Source organism: Ascaphus truei, chromosome 2 (assembly GCF_040206685.1).
Source record: "Ascaphus truei isolate aAscTru1 chromosome 2, aAscTru1.hap1, whole genome shotgun sequence".
Taxonomy (NCBI): domain Eukaryota; kingdom Metazoa; phylum Chordata; class Amphibia; order Anura; family Ascaphidae; genus Ascaphus; species Ascaphus truei.
The window spans coordinates 353,892,049-353,915,208 of NC_134484.1; the positions used below are offsets into that span (position 1 = coordinate 353,892,049).

General features: G+C 43.8%; 1 protein-coding gene across 2 annotated transcripts in view; it reads left to right on the plus strand.

Annotated features, from left to right (window-relative positions):
• Window positions 1-23,160, plus strand: part of GALNT15 (polypeptide N-acetylgalactosaminyltransferase 15) — a 57,394-nt gene that overhangs the window by 10,179 nt on the left and 24,055 nt on the right. For both annotated transcript variants that reach the window (XM_075586887.1, XM_075586886.1), the window contains exons 2-3: window positions 3,279-3,445; window positions 5,052-5,256. In XM_075586887.1, coding sequence (XP_075443002.1) covers window positions 3,279-3,445; window positions 5,052-5,256 — 372 coding nt within the window. The remainder of the gene's footprint in view (window positions 1-3,278; window positions 3,446-5,051; window positions 5,257-23,160) is intronic.

The following is a 23,160-nucleotide window of genomic DNA, read 5'->3' on the forward strand; positions in this document are numbered from 1 at the left end:
CCAACCCGTCTCAGCAGCGAGAGTGCGGAACTCCACAGCATACACGGCAACCGAACGATCTCCTTGAGTTATGTGGTGTAGAGCAGAAGCTGCCGTTAACTTCCGTGCTGGAGTATCGAAAACTCTTCGGAATTCCTCGACGAAAAGATCGATGTCCTGTGTGAGAGCCCCCTGTTGTTCCCAGATGGGAGAGGCCCATGCCAGTGCCTGGTCGGTGAGAAGGGAGTAGATGTAGCCAACCCTGGAGACAGAAGACACAAAGCGAGAGGGGGAGAGACGAAATTGAACGAGACATTGGTTAATGAAACCCCGGCATCCTTGGGGATCCCCCGCGTAGTGTTTGGGAGGAGGAATACGTGGTTCTGGAGTGAACTGAGGTATCGGGAAAGGATTCGCCGGTGCCACGGGTGGAGATTGGCGCGTGAGGCCTCGAACTTGAAGAGTAAGGGCGTGGACGCTTTGCTGTAAAGCATCCATTCGTTTATCAGATTGGTCCAGATAAGACTCTAATCTTGTAAAAAGAGCAGTATGGGCATTTAAAGTCCGCTCCACCTCAGCGGGGTCCATTTTTGGTGGGCTGAGCATAATGTAAGGATGTGCTCACCACAAACGAGACGGGACCGCGGTGCTGAGGTGGGAAAGGTTAGAACGCCACCCACAGCCACGTGGGCACGTCTTGAGAGTAGATTGGTCTGGGGTTCCGGATCGGGGTAGGAGAGGTACGGTTGGTAGGAAGGCCATTTGCCAAGTCCGGGGTTGGAGAGAGGGACGTTGTCGTTTACCGTAAGCCAGGATCGGAATGCCAGAGGTGCGCAGAGTCGTGTAGCCGTATGCCGAGTTCAGGTTGCCAGAGGTACAGGAAGACGTAGCGGAAGCCGGTTCGGTTCACGAGGAAGTCTGCAAAGAGAACTAGGGAGGCAGAGAAAGGTGAGAACAACTGGTTCTATGCTCAGCCAACGAGTCAGTGATTCTGCCAGGTATATATAGGAGAGAGGGTCCAATAGCAGTGCAGCAAGGTGGGGGTGTGTGGAAGGGCCAGGCTACCACAGGGATAGGTCCAGAATGAGTCCCATGGGAGAAGCCATAAAGCCCAGTAGTCTGAGTGCATTTGATTGCAGCAATGTTTTGAGGTGCTGTGCCTTTAAGGGGTTGGAGTGGCGCCGTGTGGCCATGCCTCCGTATAGCGGGGTTTGCGTGCGCGTGACCGGGTGAAGCCGCCAGCCCGAGATTAGAAGTGCAGTCCTGGCGTGCGCGCGTGCGCCCACGTGAAGCAGTGACCGGCGCTCCGGTGAGGGAATGAGAGTGTGCTGCGGGGATCTCCGTCGGAGCTGTAGGTGAGTGAGGAGCACGCCGAGGGCGGCGTGACTCCCAAACCCTCACATGTACTCACATGTACTTAAAGTGAAGCGCTACCTTTTTTCCACTTATCGATGCATGTACTGCACTGCAATTGTCATATATGTGCATAACTGATGTAAATAAGGCATTTGTAACAGGCTCTATAGTCTCCCCGCATGCGCACAGCCTCGGTACAGGTAGGGAGCCGGTATTGCTGTTCAGGACGTGCTGACAGGCGCATGCGCAAGCTGCCATTTGCCTATTGGGTGATATGTCCTTACTCGCGAGTGTACTTAAAGTGAGTGTACTTAAACCGGGGTATGCCTGTACAGAGTTAATAAAAATGAATTTATTGGAAAAATAATAACCATAACTGTTCACAGACATAAAACACACACTCCGAACTGGGTTAACTTGGGAATACCCTGCATGTCTGGCGCAGGGACCTCTGTGAAGAGATTCTCCCTGTTCTGCTCCCACGCAGTGTTCAGCAGGCACTGCTATCAGAGACCCCAACCGACACATGGGGAAACCAGAACCTCTGGAATTCCTACTAGAACTAACTAACAGGGGCCTCCCTCCCCACCTTTACACCCTATGCTGACATGATGTATGCATTAAGGGAGGGTTAAGGCCAGGTGCCTTCAATATGACCCAGCCCCTGATTCGTGGGTGAGAATGCAAAATGAATAGTCACATGAAAACAGTTACATGGAAAAGGTCAACTTGAACTAATAACATTTCTCCTGAGTACAAAGTTAACCCCTGGTTCCTGAAGTGCTGGAATAAGGCTACACAACACACACACACACGTGTATATATAATACAAATGTATTACCGACAGACAGGGGTAATAGCAGGCTTCACCTTTATTCAAAGCAGCCAAATCTACCTCTACCGTCACAGTGGATATTGGACCACTCTTGCATATATCCAGCCAGAAATATAGATCTGATATGACTTACAATGATAAAAAATAGCATATTTCACATATGAAAATAAATATATTGCAGAAAAATGCTCAGCCCGGGTTGCAGATTTGGTGCACTGCATCTGGGACTGTGCGAAAATCTATCATTTCTGGAAAGAAGTCAACAATTTGTGTATTGAAACGATAAAGCTGAAATTTGGACTCACCCTCAGTTGGGCCATTTTCGTACCAAGATACTGAAGATATGGATTAAAAAACAGATAAACATATTATAAAATGTATAGCGACAATATCTTTAGTTGCCAAGAAGGCAATATTACACTGCTGGATCAGCAACATACCACCAGGACTGAGTATATTAAAGAGTAAATGAATGTTCAATTTCAAGATAGATGGGATAGAAACGGTGACAAATATAGACAGATAACTTTTTAAATACATGGATCTATTGTATTAATACATTGCCAGAGTATACGAAACAACTCAGAATCAATAAGTTTAAATACACAGATTGGTTTTCGACCAGAATTCTGAGAGGTGAAAATCCTGTTCAAAGTAGGAGGACAATGTTGGAAAGTACAGTTAGTTAGCATGTTGGTTGATGGTTATCTGAGGTACGTCATTCTGTGCAATGTTGTCTAGGGAGATAGTCTCTCCTATTGGATACTGTTAATATATAACTAGGCATGATAAAGAACAACATGAAAGTGAATGTTACATAATATATATAACAACAGACGTGCATGTTATACAATGTTGATTACCTTTCAATAAAAATAATAATTAGAATTTTTTTTTAAAAAGTCAATGTATTCACTTCTATTACGGTACAATAAAATACAGTATGTGTCAGAAGTCGCTGGCAAGTAATTGGTGAAGAAACATGAATAAATGTGCCCACTGTAAAAGTACTGTATACATTGTGGTTAATGCACATCGAAAACATTGCAAAACATTTTGGAGCACTTCTAAACCAAAGGAAGTAATTGCTGCTTTATGTTCCATACAGATGTCTCCAGCAGAGTTATGGTGAGAAATTGCCTACAGTCAGTGTCATTATCTCATTTCACAATGAAGCCTGGTCTACACTTCTGAGAACTGTGCACAGTGTACTTGATACGTCTCCACGGAAATGTCTCAAGGAAATAATCCTAGTAGATGATCTAAGTCATCAAGGTAACCATATAACATTCACTGTTTAGTTTGATTTCTTATAGTGAAAGAGATAAAGGGGCATGTGATGTTCATTTTCAACAACATCATTGAGATGATTGTTAAATAATCTATGAGCCCAACAAAATCCATCATAGTCTAATTAGCTACAGTACATGTTTGTTTTTGTAAGTCCTTGGTCTTTTTTTAATACAGAAAAATGTTATTGATTAGTTATTGATAAACTTTGTAGTGCCACCCTGCACCTTAAGCCAGTGATTATCAACCCTTTTAGATACAAATAGTGCATGGGAAGTTTGTTCAGAAGATACAATGCTAAGGCTACCAAAAGGTTTACGAATAAGAAATCTTATGAAGTTCCTATGAAACGTCTTATGAATGTAAATATTTGCATACACAGAAGCTGCAAGCTATGAAGAGCTGGAGAAATATTGGAGGTTATTTAATACAGCTTTCTAGTTCCTAAATTCCTGTTGCTCTCAATGTGATTTCTTTTCTTTGATAAATATAATGCTTTATTTGCAATGGTTTGGCCCCAGTTATTCCATTTGGAAGCCTCAGTAAATAGACACCATTAACGCTTAAAACTTTAGATTTAGTACAACCAAAAACATATTTCAAATACTGATAAATATGTTGTGGCTTTGTTGTTTCATATTTACAAATAAATAAATGATAAGAAAAGAGAAAATAAAACAATGAAATCAATTAATGAAAATAATAGTAAAGAAAAGCGGTAGTTAAAAAAGAAAAGTGTTTTGTTTTTTTTCTTTGGATGTTATTTTTTATCCCAGCTGGCCGTATGTTCACAACAAGACTGGAATCAAGTTGGTTATTTGAGATTGAGGTTTTTATAGTATATTGTGGTTATGCAGGCATTGGGGGCGAAAGCTGTTTGGATTTATATTATGTGGGGATGTTTGGCTTATACCTGCTGGTCAATAGCAGTGGTAGACACAACCCACGTTTTGACATATTAAGAAGATTCTGCCTTGTTGATCTATATTAGTGATTCCAAACAGGTTGATTTTGAGATGTTTCCAAGGGGTTCGGCAAAAATTAATATTGTATAGTGGATCCTAAGCCTGTGCGGGGAGTACGTGTTTAGTAAGGTCCCAAACTGCACCTGTGTGGGTGGTACAGTTGTCAATTACCATGGGAGCTTCCAAAGCTCTGGCGGTGATTCAAAGCTTTACCACCCACACTGCCTGCACAGATTGAGGTTCGGTTTGGGAACTTATTAGGCACGCAGTCCCTTCATGAGCTCAGGGCATGATACTGATCTGGATCAGTTAAACAAGTTTATTTTATTTTTTAGCAATATTGTGGTGAGTACGCAATAAAATATACTACGTGTTTCTAGAAGGATGTTCACAATGTAAAAAGGTTGAGAACCACTGATCTATATTAAAGTTTAAAATAAAAGGTGTAGGCTTATTCCTTAAAGCTTGTGTTGTGTGTTTATTGTATGGTGCACGTGGTGGGATACGGCCTACTCAGGTCTTGTGCTTTATATGTTTTAACAGTTGATGTATTAATAATATAGGAATAGTTTGAGAGTGTTTATAAGATTGAGGTCCATAATAACATATTTATATATTGGTTATAGGACATCTTAAGTCTGCCCTGAGTGAATATGTTTCTAGACTTGGTGGCGTGAAGTTAATAAGGAGCAACAAGAGGCTTGGAGTTATTGGAGGTCGTATGCTTGGAGCAGCAAGAGCAACTGGGGAGGTTCTGGTCTTCATGGACTCCCACTGTGAATGTCACCCAGGATGGTTAGAGCCACTACTAAACAGAATAATAACTAACAGGTGAGACTTATTCTCTTAAAATAAAACTGTAAAAGTAATAGTACGAATATATATTTGTACGAATTGAAGCATCTGTGCTACAACACATAATATATCAAATCTACCACAACAGATTATTTAATCCCTTTACTGCTGTAAGGACAAGCAAGGAATAGATTTTTGCTATCGGCAACCTTATGATCGTACAAAAGCTAGCTACTGTATGTTCACAATCTCAATAACTGTTCCTTCATGTTAATTATTATATTTGGATTGGATCTACAAAATCTGCATTAGACATGCCTGCCAACTGACACCTGGTCAGCAGGGTCATCAAGTCTTGATTTTACATTTGCACCTGTTGGTTTTTGCTATATTAAAGTAAAATGTGAAGAAGCACTAGTGTGCATTATTAGCACACTGTTGACCTGGAGTTAGTTATCAGGTATGGTACAGTACACAACTCCAAGAAGTTTGCACATATTGTTTAATTTTGAGGAATAATAATTAGAATTGCATTGGTACAGCCATTCACATTTGACAAATGTAAGAACAGATGTCAAGGGCAATGCCATGTGCCCATCCTGCTTTGAAAACATGGGTTCTGATATATACAATGAGTAAGATCCAAGGTCATCACATATAATGTGAAAAAAGTCACATCTTTCCCCAAAATGCCTTTTAGAGAAAAACAGGACACATGATTTTTGTCTCTTCAATAGTGTACAGTTAATGTTGTCATATGAGATTCAGGGGGCAGGTGATTCTTTCTGAGCCCACTCTGATAATGGACATTGTTGTATATGATATTTAAAGAACCTACAGTAAGTTGATGATTAGATGTGGGTTGTACAGTGAATTAGGGTTGAATAGAGTTACTTTGGAAAACAGTCAATAATGCAGGAAGTGGGTATTGTAAGAATATATTTTAAAAGGTCTCAGTTCCATGGTAAGAGACAATGAAGTGGAGTAAATTACCACTTGAGTTCATTCAGATATGGACTGTAAAAACAGATGTTTTTGTTTAAATTGCATAACTAAAAGTAGTGTATACACACACACAATATAGTGTATGCACAGTTCAGGAGTAGCATGTGGGAGATAAAGACAATACAAAAAACAAATCTAAGTGCAGTATTTAGTGATAATGAGTGGTATAGTAATTAGGGTCTTGGCTCATATGTGCAGCCTACTCACAGGATGTCAATGGTATAAAAGCGTATTCCACAAAGTGTGGCAGTGGTATGTCTTTAGATCAGGTGTACGTCAGATGAGGTTATCTTCAAACAGGAGCATCAGGAAGGGTATACCTCAGCAATAGGAAGGAGAAAGCACAGCCATAGCACAGATCAATAAAGTAAAAATGTTTATATGTAAAAAGTAAAAATGTGCACTTACAATAATGCAACAATAAAACGGGCACGTAACACTATCATGTGTGTTGGTATACACTGCTGATCACCACGCCAGTCTCCGTTCGAACGCCTCTTTTCTCACAGGAACCCGCTCTGAAGCTTCCCCACTGATTGTATCCGTGGTCTCGGCTTCGGCTCGTTCCTGTGGGCATGCGTCACTTCCGGAATCCTCCGGTTGGTCAGCTGGCAGTCAGCGCGTGTTCACTGTGCTCCCATTTAGACTGAGTCATCAACTCTACGCGTTTCGCCAAAGAACACAAGGGCAGCAGCTTTGTCAGGAGTGTACCGCCCACATGGTGATGCATGCTTTATATACACCGAACAATTAAACTAATTAAAAAACATAATAATGATCTGCACTAGTAATAAGGGACAAATCGCCTAAATATATACCTCATAGAATCCTAAGAACATGACACACCAGCTGGAGAACGATTACATGCGGAGAAAACTGATAACTATATTTAAATAAATAAACAAATGAACTTTGCCTCATATATCTATGAATTCTGGATAGAACCTAGACACATTAATACCAATACATAAACGTAATGGCAATCTATAGTACTAAAATAGTACTGAAGAAGGCCTAACCAAAATGACCTGCCTAATACCACAAATTACAAAATAGCTTACACATAAAAGTGTACCTTGAATGATATACATAAGATGAACCTTTACTAAATGCTAATACTGAATATACAGAAGAAGATGACCGACCTAATGCAACACATTTTGTGAAGTCTTGCACATAAATGCATCACTATCCATTCATAATACCGTAAGGCCTAGTATCCACATGACATTTCCTCCACCGCTTGTTGAAATATGCTATACAATATATTTCAGAGACAAAATCTCTCTATTGTATATACCTGCATAACACTATAATTTAACCCACACCGGGCTTTCTAAATTGACACTTGACCTAACCTACAAAGCTGTAATGCAAGATGAAATAAATAAAATGCATTCTAAATTGCACATTATTGTGCTTAATATTAATGAATGTTCATGATACCATTTGTGTTCTTTTGAGTTCCTGCAGATAATTACACTGACCAAAATCTACTTAATACTCACGCTTATCAGAGTTTAGTACCTCACGATAGACCAAAGTTGTCCTAAAACCCTAACAAGATACCCAATGTTCTGACACTGATGTTTGCCAGGAATAAATGTTACAGAATACAGCAAAATGTATACAGTAAGTATAAAATACAGATAACGAATTAACACTTCCCAACCTGTGACGATAATGGGACACAAAGTGGGGAAGACAAGAGAAAAAAAGTGTTGTTAGACACAAGAGACAAATTACTGTAAAAAAGGGACCAATGTCTAACTCCATGTTGAGGCCTCTTGGTGTTAAGGTCCTCAACTTATGGATCAATAAGCCTCTCTCTTTAACAATTCCTGACTTCCATCTCCCCTCTCCAATGCTGCAAAACATGTTCGATTGCCATGTACTTCAAACCCGAAGGATCCCCTTGATGAAATTCAAAAAAATGATTCGAGACACTGTGGGTGAACAATTTTCATTTAATATTACTCAAATATTCTATTATTCTGGTCCGTATAGGTCTTACCATTTTGCCCACATACTGTAACTTGCAGGAGCATTCCAGCAGGTATACCGTGTGATCTGACCTGCAAGTAATGCAGGATTTTATTACGAAATTCTCCCCTGTTATGTTGGAGCAAAAATCCATTCTACTCTGGGATTTGAATTGACAGGCACGGCATGTTTTGCAGCCAAAGAAACCATTGCTATGACTCAACCAACCATCTTGATTCTTTTTATTTGATCTCAAGGCACTGGGTGCCAGTTTGTTTTTTAAATTGCAGGCTTTTCTAAAAAATCACATTGGGTTTATCTGGGATACTAGGTCCCAACACCGGACCGTTCTTCAAAATCTCCCAATGTTTAGTTATGATATTCCTAATTCTTCCTGCCTCTCTGTTATAACTGGTCAAAAATGCAAAATCACATTTGCCATTCCCAGCCGAGTTTTTTTCTTTAGGGTTTAATAAAATATTCCTGGCAAGAAGATCAGCTCTACTACGTGCATTTACAATGGTCTCCAGTTTGTAATCTTTTTCTATAAATCTGTCCTCTATTAATTTAGATTGTTTCAAAAATTGAATTCTATCGGTGCTTTTACGTTTTATTCTTGTAAACTGCCCCGAGGGAACGTTATCCATGCACCTGGGTAAGTGGCAGCTAGACCTAAGAATGTAATTATTTTTGTCTATATCATTAAAGTAAGTCTTGGTCGGTATGTTATTATTCTCTATATATACTGTAATGTCAAGATAATCTATTTCCTGCTGCTCTGTTGACTTGTAAATATTAAATATGCTGTATTCGTGTTCATGGCATGCAGGAATCTGCTCAGAGTATCGTCATCTCCTTTCCACACCAGGAACACGTCGTCTATGAAACAATGGTAGAGGACCAGGTTCGCACCATACTCACCAGACCAGATGTTATGGTCTTCCCAAATTGCCATGTACAAATTGGCGTAACTAGGTGCGAACCTGGTTCCCATCGCTGTTCCACACTTCTGCATATAGAAGTCTCCCCCGTACCAGAAATAATTATGGCACAGAATGAACCTTATACTGCCCAGGATAAAATCCACCTGAACCTCTGGGAGCTCTTCATCATTTTGCAGAATTATTCCTATGGCTTCACATCCCTTATCATGATGGATATATACAGTGACGTGACGTGATCGCATGTAACCATCGTGTAGTTTGCATCCCATTTAATATTGCCTAAAGCATTAAAAAAGTCAGTGGTATCTTTCAAGTGGGATTTCTGTTTACATATTTCTGCAGGAACGTATCTATGTACTGGGATAGATTTGCCGTAAGCGAGTCAATCCCCAAGACTATAGGTCAACCCGGGGGATTAATTACACTTTTATGCACTTTGGGAAGGAAATAGAATACTGGATGCTTAGGTTTATCTTTGTACAGGAATTTATATTCCTGATCATTAAGTATTCCAATCTCCTTCCCTCTATCCAATAAACCTTTTATCTCTTCTATAAAGGTTTTTGTAGGATTAGACCTCAATTTTATATATATTTTAGCATCATTCACCAAACGTTGCGATTCAGCATCATAATTTGCCTTGTCCATCTGGACAATTCCACCTCTTTTGTGAGCCTGTTACAACTAGGTTATCATTGTCCATAAGTTCTTTTAATGCCTTTTCCTCTTCCCTAGTTAGGTTCTCTCTTTGTTTAGAGTGATTTTGACCAAGTTCATCAAAATCTTTGCATATCATCTGGAAAAAGACATCCAAATGGTTCCCTTTTGCAAAATGGGGTTAAATGTCGATCTCGGATTAAGCTGTGAATGAATAAACTGTCTCTCTTGTTCAACTACAGGTGGAACTGTTACATTCATATTGGTTTCTAGATTTCGCCCTAGAAAATATCTCTTCACTGTCAATTTTCTGAGAAACGTATTCGCGTCTATGTGGAGGTAAAAATTATTTCCCCCCCTCATAGGTGCGAATGAGAGACTCTTCGTGATAACACTTTTTTGTGATTCTGTTAATGTGACACTGCTCAAATTAAAAATGTTCTCTGTTATTTTGTGCTTCTTTTTGGCTCTCGGTCTCTTTCTTATCCCCCTCTTTCCTCGGACTTTCTGCCTCTTTTTGATGTTACTTTGGGCTCCCTGTCCATCAGTGGAAGGAAACGGTTCCCCGTGTCCCACAAAGTGGAAGGCCCCACTGCCCCTAAAAAAACATCAGATCTATCAGTACCTCAATATGTGGTTAGCTGTTCATCCCGACTTATATCTCTTCTCTCCACCTGTTTCTTGGGGGAAGGGTGTGTTTTACGATATCTATCCTGTTCCCTTTTCTATTTCTTATTTTGATCAATAGGGGTATAATTAGCCCTATCAGAATCCCGCGAATCATATTGGGGTTGATGAGTGGCATTATTAATATTGGTCTCACTATTATATTTATTCACTTTCTCTTGTTCCTTTCGCTCATAATGCCTATTCTCTCTAGAGGGCGTCCTACGTCTGTCATGTCCCTGTGATCTCCTATAAAATGTCTTCTTATTTTGGTAATTCTCACCATAGGTGAATTTGCCTTGTTCCTGACTTCCTTCCTATTGCTGATGTATACCCTTCCTGATGCTCGTGTTTGAAGATACAACACACATGATAGTGTTACGTGCCCGTTTTATTGTTGCATTATTGTAAGTGCACATTTTTACTTTTTACATATAAACATTTTTACTTTATTGATCTGTGCTATGGCTGTGCTTTCTCCTTCCTATTGCTGAGGTATACCCTTCCTGATGCTCCTGTTTGAAGATAACCTCATCTGACGTACACCTGATCTAAAGACATACCACTGCCACACTTTGTGGGATACGCTGCTATACCATTGACATCCTGTGAGTAGCTGCACATATGAGCCAAGACCCTAATTACTATACCACTCATTAACACTAAGTACTGCACTTAGATTTGTTTTTTGTATTGTCTTTATCTCCCACATGCTCCCCCTGGACTGCGCATACACTGTTCTACTTCTGGGACCAGTGAAGACGGGCCCCATCGGAGGGTATTGAGCAGGGAGCGACAAGTTTATTCACTTTCAATTGTTCACATTCACCAAATTGTTGTCACTATAATTGTGTGTGTATGTATATATATATATATTTTTTATTATTTATTTCACAGTCACTTTATAAATAGTGAGCACTCTTTGTGTATAAGCGCCTTTTAGATCACTTTCACGTATTTTGCTCACACACAATTTAACATTACATAAAATTACAGAATTCCACTTTTTTAAAGAAAATAGTTGCACATGCATCCATACTCTATGAATAGTGCAATGTTGTAATATCTGTACCGTTTTCTTCTGGAAGTTTATATTCATCATACTATAGGTTGAAATCACACTTTGAAAAGTCCGCTAACACTATCTACGAGGAACTCACCTACAGTATTTGTCCATGTGATGGGTAGCCTGTTGCCCATCACATCCAGTGAACCCCCTCACACCTCTCCCAAACCACCCTGTGCTTACCCCTGTCTTGTCTACCACTGTAGCTACCCTCCTACGTCCTGCCCTTGCAGGCATCTTTAATGCCACCACTGTTTCCTGCTCCCCTCTACTGGCAAGGAGTGGTGTCAGCCCAGCTGATAACACCGATTGTTGTTTTAGTGGACTCAAGGTCTCCTTTGTCCTGGGTAAAAATACATACCATACAGGTTCAACTCACTGCTCCAAGGCCAGGTTCGACATGGGATAAACAAAGCCAACTGTACTCTTTCAATCAGTAGCAGGCATTACTTGCCTCTTCTGTATTCTTACTCCTGGAGGCTAAGTGTTTCACATTCACAAAATATCCCAAATTCCACATAAATGGCGTGCTGCCAAAAACAAAAATGTACACAAAACGTAAGCACAATGTGGTAAGTTCAGCACAATCAGCTGACAAAAAGAAAGCACACATACTGTATGCTCAAGATGACAGGTGTGTATTCTATATACAGATATACACAAAGACAATAAGATCACACCCCAGCAATCGCATTCCAACGCATTTCACGATCTATCGATTGCACTAGAATCTCCTCCCTTAAATAGTAAAATTCTTAAATATGCACCTTTTATGAGGCCTCTTTGTAATTCTATTCATGATTTGTCTTGTTATAAATATGAATTACTATAATATTTTGTTTTAAGATTGTTTAATATGAAAGGTTATATTTTATTGGTAAAAGGGGGGAGATTAAAGTATAACATGATTCCTCTGATGAATCACTCTTTGGAACACGTTAGGTTACCTATTGCTGCACTGTGATCTTACTGGTCTGTATGTATTTTGATATATACTCCACATTGCATATCTATTCCTTTGGGCCATAGCTCCCTGAACAGCCCATTCAAAATCCAATGTTTATCTATGAGAGCTATGTATAAGTATCTCTGCCTGGCAAACTGTAACGGATGTGCTCGCCACAAACCAGGACGGGCCCGCAGGGCCGAGGTGGGGATAAAGAAGGGCCGACCTGGAGCTGCGAGGCCGAGGCCGAATTGCAGGTTTCGTAGTCGTGTGTAGCCAGGTCAGGGTAGGAGAGAGCAGCGTAGTCGTGATTAAGGCTGGGGTAGGCACCCGTGAAGCCAAAGCAACAGGGAAGGCTTCAGCAACAGGGTAGTCAGGGTAGGCTTCAGGAAGCAGGACAGGCCTAAGGAAGCAGGATAGGCTTCAGGAAGCTGGAGCTTCAGCACAGGATAGGCCTCAGCAACAGAGAAGGCTTCAGCACAGGGAAGGCCTCAGGAGCAGAGAAGGCTTTAGCAACAGGGAATGCATCAGGAACAGAATAGGCCACAGGCCAGGCAAAGCAGGCGTGCTTGTGATAAGCACAGGTTACAATGATTATGCGCAGCCCCTTCCTGGTAGAAGAGGTTGACCCTAAATAGAAAGGAGAGGTTTGCCAGGAACCAAGATGGCTACTTCAGCCATGTAAGGGCAAGTTCCAGCCAAACCCCAGACTGGAACCCTTACACAAACAGTCAATAGACTTTAACTGGGGAATAACTCTACTTACCTTGAGCTTCACCTTAAAGCACCCCTTATAGCTGACCTCTTTGGACCTGCCTCTCACCCTGCAACCAACTCCCCTTCTTCAAGGTTCCCACTATCCCTACAAAATAGACCTTTACTCAGCAGGTTCAAACACCAGGCTCTACTTAGAGTGGTTGTGGCACCCTTGAGAGTCCTGTGGTTACTGGGAAGGGTGGGAAGGTTTAAAAGATTGAGCTCTTGGGTGGTCCCTCCTAGTGGTCCTGGCAGGTGGCACGTTATTATCCACATGGGTTAAGGATAGACGTTTTTGTAGGTTCGGTGCTGGGTTCCTCAAAAACAAAAATAAGGTCCCAAAGACATAATATAAAATTCTTTATAAGGCAGTAAGCACTCTCACTGTGACGTGGTTGCTGGAAAACGTCCTCTAGGTCACTGGAGATTGAGTGGAAACAGAGCCTATGTAGTCCTCGTCTTTTCCAGGCCACTGGTACTGCTGGCAGCCACCTGGCTTGAAATCATTGGCCTCCCTCTGTCCGTTTGGTCTCATGGGCTGGCGTCCTCAGTGAGGACGAGTCTCCAAGAAGTGACGTTTCCCCCCGGAAGCGCTTCTTCACAATAAGGAGGGGAGGAGGAATAAGTGACCAGTGGTTGTGGCCGATAGTGCAGCTACCTCTCATTCAGCTACGAGGAATGGAATCCAAAATCCTACACGTTTCACCAAAGTGATGGCTTCATCAGGGACAGTGGCTTTAGTACTAGCCCTTTATTGAAATACCCATTGGGATTAAACCAAATTGATTAGTCAATTATGTTGATGATCTGGGTATTAACAGGGTGTAAGAGGCAGATGCAGACGTTTGGGGGAATTAAAACTTTATTTAGCCTGTCCATTTAAACAATGCACAGCAAATAAAAATATGCAAAAGAAACAAACACTTATCCCTTATAAGGGCTAACTTACTTCCCCAGTCCCTATCTGCAAGACTGAGAGAAAAGCCTCTTACCATCCTACCACCCCAAAATCTCAAGCGATACCTTATAGCAGGTGGCCCTTCAGGTCAGTGGTGCCCAGGTATCAGCACAGCCTTCAAGACAGTATCTCCTCTGTCAGCACAGTTGTGAATGTGCTATGGAGTCCTCTTGTTCTGTCCCCGGCAGGGTTTTTTACCCTCCTCTGATTACCCAGGTGGAGCTGGTTAACGGACTAGCTGCTGATTTTTAGACCACTAGAGGCAGCTTTATTTAAACCAGGGATAAGTCCCTGTTACACAAGGTACGTGGGTTTAGTACTGTATATCAGTGGTTGTGGTGTAACTGCAATATTGAAAGCCTTAAGCACTATGTATGTAAATCAGAATATCTAGATTGTGTTTGCCTTTCTGCTTGCAGATATACTTTTAATACTGAAAACCTTAGTATTTGTGAATTGTGATGCTTGGCACATGTTGCTTCAAATAATAAAGAGAAAACATTCTACTTCGTGTCTGGCTTGTTATTGGTGTGCATCATTATTTGGCAAGATGTTCAAATAAAAATAGAATAGAAAGATAAATAAATATAGAAAAGGATAAGAATGTTTTCCTTTTTAGAGTGTCAAGTGGGTAGAGTCGAAGGGAAAGAAACTTTTTCCATTCACTCATCACAACTCAATAATTGGCATCTGTGTTGCCTTCTTACTCCTTGCTTTCTTTTTTGAGTACTGTATGTCTGTATGATGTTGTCCATAGAACAGAGAATCTCCCTGTGGTAAATGGTTTGTGAATATTAACACAGTCCATTTTTGGGTTGGAGATAGGTGTTGTCAAAAAAAACAGTGACAACCTCTCAGAGGCCCCAGCCGTGGCTATAGAAAAGATATATTATCCCCACTAATGATGATCTGTAATTCCCAATGTTTTGCCCTATTTTTCACCTTCTATACTTTTTTCTATGATATTTATGGTTTTAAGTATATATTTTTTTTACTAGGTATGTACAGAGTTGTTCTCTTGGCATGAAATTATTGATAAAATACAGTATTACATTTTCTAAAAGATTTCTTCTCTAAAAAATTCCTTTTATATAAAAAAAACTTTTTCTAAAAAAAACATTTCTTTACACCAAATGCCACACAAAAAGTGCATATAAATAATATATTCAAAGATTAATCTACATCATATATAAAAGTATAATACGTAATGATAAAAATAAAATAATAATAATTGACTAATCAATTTGGTTCTATCACAATGGGTTTTTAAATAATGGGTTAGTACTGAAGCCACTATCCCTGATGAATCTATAACTGTAAGGTCTCTGCCCGCTGCGGTTCCTACCTCGGCTGCCGGGGTGCGCAGCACCCGGTCACGTGGACCTCCTCTTCTTCCTGAACTCCCGGCAGCCCCTGCTGCCCTTGCGCGCCGCCGTGGAAAGGCCGCGCGCGTGCCTACGGCTCCTGCCTTTCAGTCCGGCGAACTCAACCCGCCCCTTCCGTCGCGCGCGCTACTATGTCCATCTCTACTGCCGCCAATGTTATTGTTCCGTTCCCACCTGTTCTGCATCCTGCCTCAGCCTATCAGCGCTCTACCTACGTCTGACATCACCGCTGGAGGTTCTCATTGGTTCCTGTCAGTATTTAGTGCCTCCAGCCCTGAGCTGATTGCTGAGCATAGTCAGTCTCTAGTTGTGCTTGCTACAAGCTACTTCGCAGTCTGCTCTTGTCTTCCGTCACAGACCCTAGCCTGAACCTGGACTCCCGATCTCTGGCACCCTCGAACCCCGGCTCGCTCAACGGACTTCTACCTTCTCCTCTCCTCGACCCTGGCTTTGGACACCGACTACTCCTGATCTCTCCTACCCCGGATCTGGCAAGTACCTCTACCACTCTACTCTCTCCTCTCCCGAACAAGGCGATCTACACGACTCTGCTTACCGGACCCGCTCACGCGGCTGTAGGGCGGTGGTTTTCCTGTATCCCCACCTCGGCCTCGCGGTCCAGTCCGGTTTGTGGTGAGCACTCTTATATTCCCGTGACATTATGCTCAGCCCAACAGACCTGGACTCCGCCGAGGTGGGTCGACGCCTGAGCGAACACGATGGCCTGTTCAAGGAAGTAGAGAACTGTCTCTCCCAAAATAACCAGCGTATGGAAATGCTCCAAAATTCCCTGGGTACCATTTCGGAGCAACTCAAATCCCTTCTGTCCTCTCCCGAGGCTGCTGCCGCTCCTCCTGCTCCTATTTTCTCTCCGCCGGTACCTTTGACTCATTCCCCGGAACCGCTATTCGGGAGAGCCTTCAGCATGCTGTGGCTTTCTGGCGCAGTGTTCCGTCCAATTTGAACTGTTACCCTCTCACTTTCCGACTCCTCGTTCCAAGGTTGCGTACATCTACTCTCTGCTGACCGATGACGCCCTGGCCTGGGCTACACCCATATGGGAGCATCGCCCGGAGCTGACCTCCAGCCTGGACCGGTTTTGTACTGAATTCCGGAAGGTGTTCGATACACCAGGAAGGAGGGTAATGGCCGCTTCTTCTCTCCTCAATGTTTTACAGGGTAATCGCTCGGTGGCACGCTACGCACTGGAGTTTCGCACCATTTCCGCTGAAACAAAGTGGAATGATGAAGCACTCGCCGCAGTGTTTTGGCAGGGTTTGAATGACACCCTCAAAGACGAGCTGGCCGCACTGGAGCGCCCTACATCATTGGATGCACTCATCGCACTCAGTATCCGTATGGATCAGCGGCTTCAGGAGCGAAGAGTAGAGAAAGGAAAGCGTCTAAAAGGTACCCAATCCACTTTTTCTTCACATACAGCTCCAGGGGAGCCCGTCGCCGTATCCTCCGAAGAACCCATGCAGTTGGGTGGAGCTCGCCTTTCGTTAACGGAAAGACTACGTCGCCGTCAGGCGGGTCTCTGCCTCTACTGCGGTAATGGTGGACACCTGGTGAGTACCTGTCCCTCCAAGTCGGGAAACGCCAGCCCCCAGTGAGTACTGGGAGAACTACACTGGGCATGGTAACCTCTCCTTTCTCTCCCAAACTACCATCTAAGATACTTCTTCCTATAACTCTATCAGGGGACTTTGGAGACATCTCTACGAGGGCCTTCCTAGACTCCGGTTCTGGTGGGAATTTCATTGATCAATCATTTGTGGAGAGACACCAGATCCCTCTGGTAGCCAAGGATTGGCCCGTAGGCCTTGAAGCCATTGACGGTAGGCCTTTGCAACCCGCATTTATCTCTCATCAGACCATTCCCCTCCGTCTTAAGATGTCAGGACACCATTCCGAACAAATTCAGTTGGATGCCATCCACACGCCGGCAGTAGACGTGATATTGGGTCTTCCATGGCTCCAGCACCATAATCCCCAGATCGACTGGCTTCAGTCACAACCCCTCACCTGGAGAGATCGGTGTCAAGACACTTGTCTGGTTTCATCTAATGCCCTAGTAGCTGCCACACATCCGGAACCCAAGAATCCCCTTCTTCCGGACGCCTACTGGGAGTTCAGAGATGTCTTCGACAAGATTCAGGCGGAGGAATTACCACCCCATCGCGCCTACGATTGCCCGATCGAACTTCTTCCTGGCGCAATTCCCCCCAGAGGTTGTACCTACCCACTTTCCCCCCCCGAGACCAAGGCGATGAAACTTTATATACAGGAGAACCTCCAGAGAGGCTTCATACGTAAGTCCTCTTCTCCAGCAGGAGCAGGTTTCTTTTTTGTAAAGAAAAAGGACGGCACACTTCGTCCTTGCATCGATTACCGTGGTCTCAACAAGGTGACTATCAAGAATCGGTATCCCCTTCCCTTGATTGCCGAACTTTTCGACAGGTTACAAGGCGCCACTATCTTTTCCAAACTAGATCTCCGTGGAGCCTACAATCTGGTCCGGATTCGTAAGGGAGATGAGTGGAAGACGGCCTTCAACACGCGTGATGGGCACTATGAGTACCTCGTGATGCCCTTTGGTCTCTGTAACGCGCCAGCTGTCTTCCAGGATTTTGTTAATGACGTCTTCAGAGATCTGCTGGATCAACACGTGGTGGTCTACCTAGATGACATCCTGATATTCTCGCAGTATCCCCTGGAACATACTCGGCATGTCAAACAAGTACTTCAGAGGTTACGGGAGAATCGACTGTTCGCAAAGCTTGAAAAATGCCAGTTCCATCAGTCATCGACGTCATTTTTGGGGTACATAATCTCCGACACAGGACTCGCGATGGATCCTACCAAGGTGGAAGCCGTCTTGAACTGGCCTCGCCCCCTCTCTTTGAAAGCGGTACAGAGGTTTTTAGGTTTTGCCAACTATTACCGCAGGTTCATAAAAAAAATTTCCTCGCTGGTCGCACCCATCACGGCCCTCACTCAGAAGAACGCCAATCCCGCACTATGGTCCCCCGATGCCATCATGGCTTTTCAGGTTCTCAAGGAAGCCTTTGTCACAGCACCTATCTTGGTGCATCCTGATCCAGCACAGCCCTTCACTCTCGAGGTGGATGCGTCGGACATAGGGGCAGGGGCGATCTTATCTCAAAGGAAGAACCCACAGGCCAGACTGCATCCCTGCGCATTCTTTTCTAAAAAAAAATCTGCCGCCGAACGGAACTATGATGTGGGTAACCGTGAGCTCCTCGCGATCAAGATGGCTTTGGAAGAGTGGCGACATCTATTGGAAGGCACTGAATACCCCGTCACCATCCTTACGGACCATAAGAACCTCTTATATATTGAGACTGCCCGCCGTCTGAGCGCTCGGCAGGCACGTTGGTCCCTTTTCTTCACCCGGTTCAACTTCCTGATTTCATATCTCCCGGGTTCCAAAAACACTAAAGCCGATGCACTGTCTCGTCAATTCTCTGTAGAGGACAAAACCGAAGATCCCCAAGAGACTATCCTTCCTCCGAAATGTGTCCTGTCTGCCAGTACCTTTGACGCACTATCTGAGATCACCAAGGTTCAAGATCAAATCCCGCAGGGTCTCCGGGTGCCAGTTGGACGACTTTTCACACCCCCTACCTTCCGTCAGAAGGTAATGCAATGGGGGCACGCTGCTAAAACGGCAGGTCATCCAGGGATCAAAAGGACTATTGACCTCCTGCAACGAACGTTTTGGTGGCCTAGCATGCGTAAGGACATTCAACATTTCGTCTCAGCATGTTCCACCTGCGCACAGAACAAGACTCCACGGAATAAACCTCCAGGACTCCTGCAAACCCTCCCTATTCCCGATCGTCCTTGGGAACATCTCTCGATGGACTTTATTGTCGACCTACCCAAATCCAAGGGTATGGACACTATATTAGTAGTGGTCGATCGCTTTTCTAAACAAGCGCACTTTATCCCACTTAAAGGTCTACCCAGTGCCCCTAAACTTGCCGAAGTATTTGTCAAGGAGGTCTTCAGGCTCCATGGGTCACCTCAGACCATAGTTTCTGATCGGGGGTCGCAATTTGTTTCAAAATTCTGGAGGGCCTTCTGTAAAAAACTTAATGTGGCACTTCACTTCTCCTCGGGATACCACCCACAGACCAATGGTCAAACTGAACGAACCAATCAGTCACTGGAGCAGTTCCTCCGTTGTTTCATATCGGACTCTCAGGACAATTGGCTCGACCTACTTCCTTGGGCGGAATTCGCTCACAATAATCTCAGGAATGAGTCCACATTACAGTCTCCATTCTTCTCTAATTTTGGCTTTCATCCCTCCACCCTTCCTCAGTCTGGGCCGAGTACACGAGTTCCAGCCGCAGAAGAGAGGATTCGGGATCTTCAAGCTTCCTGGTCCAGGATTCGGGATAATCTCAAGCGGGCCACAGCCATGCAGAAAAAGCAGGCGGATCGGCATCGTCAGAGACCACCCGATTTCGTTCCAGGTCAGAAAGTATGGCTATCTACTAAGAACATACGCTTGAAGGTCACATCCCCAAAGCTGGCACCCCGATTTATCGGTCCATTCCCTATATTGAAGAGGATCAATCCGGTTACCTACCGACTCAAACTACCTGCTACCATGAAGATTCCCTCCGCCTTTCATTGTTCTCTACTCAAACCGTTTGTACCCAATCCTCTGATCCAACACATCACACCTTCCCCCAGACTTGTCAATGGACAAGAAGAGTTTGAGGTACAATCCATTCTAGATTCTCGCATCTCTAGAGGAGGCCTCCAGTATTTGGTGCATTGGAGGGGTTTTGGACCCGAAGAAAGGGCATGGATTCCTCAAATCCAGGTACACGCCCCCAGGCTGGTACGGGCATTTCATTCTAAGTTTCCGCTTAAACCTGGTAAGGATCGTCCGGAGTCCGACCCTGAAGGGGGGGTACTGTAAGGTCTCTGCCCGCTGCGGTTCCTACCTCGGCTGCCGGGGCGCGCGGCACCCGGTCACGTGGACCTCCTCTTCTTCCTGAACTCCCGGCAGGGCCTGCTGCCCTTGCGCGCAGCCGTGGAAAGGCCGCGCGCGTGCCTACGGCTCCTGCCTTTCAGTCCGGCGAACTCAACCCGCCCCTTCCGTCGCGCGCGTCGCGCGCGCGCGCTACTATGTCCATCTCTACTGCCGCCAATGTTATTGTTCCGTTCCCACCTGTTCTGCATCCTGCCTCAGCCTATCAGCGCTCTACCTACGTCTGACATCACCGCTGGAGGTTCTCATTGGTTCCTGTCAGTATATAGTGCCTCCAGCCCTGAGCTGATTGCTGAGCATAGTCAGTTTCTAGTTGTGCTTGCTACAAGCTACTTCGCAGTCTGCTTTTGTCTTCCGTCACAGACCCTAGCCTGAACCTGGACTCCCGATCTCTGGCACCCTCGAACCCCGGCTCGCTCAACGGACTTCTACCTTCTCCTCTCCTCGACCCTGGCTTTGGACACCGACTACTCCTGATCTCTCCTACCCCGGATCTGGCAAGTACCTCTACCACTCTACTCTCTCCTCTCCCGAACAAGGCGATCTACACGACTCTGCTTACCGGACCCGCTCACGCGGCTGTAGGGCGGTGGTTTTCCTGTATCCCCACCTCGGCCTCGCGGTCCAGTCCGGTTTGTGGTGAGCACTCTTATATTCCCGTGACAATAACACTGGTGAAACGTGTAGGATTTTGGATTCCATTCCCCGTAGCTGAACGGGAGGTAGCTGCTCGGTCGGCCACGAAGACTTGGAACACTATTCCAATATTCCTCCTCCCCCTTGCTAGTGTGAAGCCACACTTTTTGGGGAGAGCATCACTTCCTGGAGACTCGCCATCACTGAGGACACCAGCTGAGGAGACCAAACAGACGGAGTGACGCCATTGATTTCAACCAAGGGGCTGCCCAAAATACCGGAGGTCTGGAACAGCAGTGGAATACACAAGCTCTGTTTCCCCTCCATCTTCAGTGATCGGGAGGAGGATGTTTTCCAGCAACCAAGCCACAGTGAGCGCGCTTACTTTAAAAAAAAACAGGCGAATATAACTTTCTTTCAATTTGTGGGTGCATTCTAAACATTGACTTATAAAGGATTTTTTGCTATGTCTGCACCCCTATTTTTTGTTTTTGAGGTACCTTGTTGAAGTGAATTGGTTATCGTGAATTCTTGCGCAGCATTAAGTAGCATCTTTTCTAAAAACTTTCAGCAACAATTCAGACTCAATTATGATAATCACTATAAAGTAACATATACTGACTTTGAGTTGGTTTCTTAGCATTCCCTAGCTACGCCGGGACTTTCAACTTGTTGCATATATTCCGATTATGTGGGCTATTGGTGCAGGGAACTGTCTGAGGCTGCACCCAGATATTGCTTTCATCTAGCAATTTATGCATATGATTGCTTCCCTAATTAAAGTTCATGAGAACACTATTCATTGCCACCTAAACAGGGTGACTATGAACCTGTTCTCTCTGTAATAGTTTACCAATTTTGTTTATCTATGGCTAACAAACAAAAACAGAAGTGTTAAACCACTGAACTTCTGGCTACAAGCCAAGAGTCTATTTATTATAATAGATTAGTCTGTATACAACCATTGTTTATAACCAAATCTCTCTTTAAATTTAATTGCTCACATTATATTATTTTTTATTTGGGTGGAGGCTCTGCGGGCCAATATAATTTTATACTATAGTTTCAAGTATACCCCACACTTTTAATTGCCTTTACCAATGTGTTAGTGTTACACCAAATCTATTTTGAATTAAAGTAATTTTAATGTCTCTACATAAATCACCCTATTACCAGGGGCATTTAAGTATCCTGTAAAAAAAGATCTGTCTGTTCTCTATAACTTAATTTGTATATCCACCTAGATACCAGGTAGCACCACCCCACACACTCTAAATTATTAGTTGAGCAGGACCGAGGATAAATCTGTTTTCTGACTGGAAATGGATCAGAATCACAAATGTTATATATAACAGGATCACAAACAGAAATATTAATCACTTAGCTCACATAACACATAGGTCAGATTCACTAAGATAAGGGGTACCGGAGCTTGATCCTGCATTAACTTCAACTGACATGAATACCCCTTATCAAAGCTTAGTGAATGTATGTATATCTTTATATAGCACCGACAGCTGTACTCTGTGCTTTCCAAAAGAGACAATACAGTATAGGGAATTATAATACAATAAGCGCAACAACGTCAGACAATAGGAAAGGAAATCCCCGCCCCGGAGAGCTTACAATCTAAGTGGCATGTTGGGAGACATGGGAGTGGCATGATAGCACAGACACCGCTGAGCCGCACCGAGCAGATGAACTTACCCCCTTCATCTGTAATCAGCGCGGCTTTAGTATCCGCTTCCGCATGCGTGCGGACGCTTAGCAAATTGAAGGAGACTGGCAGATTTAACATTTCGGCGCTGAGGGGAGCGGAGGAGCGGTCACGTGACCGCAACCATCCAATGGGAATGAGGGACTAGCCCCGCCTCACTATCTCTAAACCAATCAAATTGCGCAG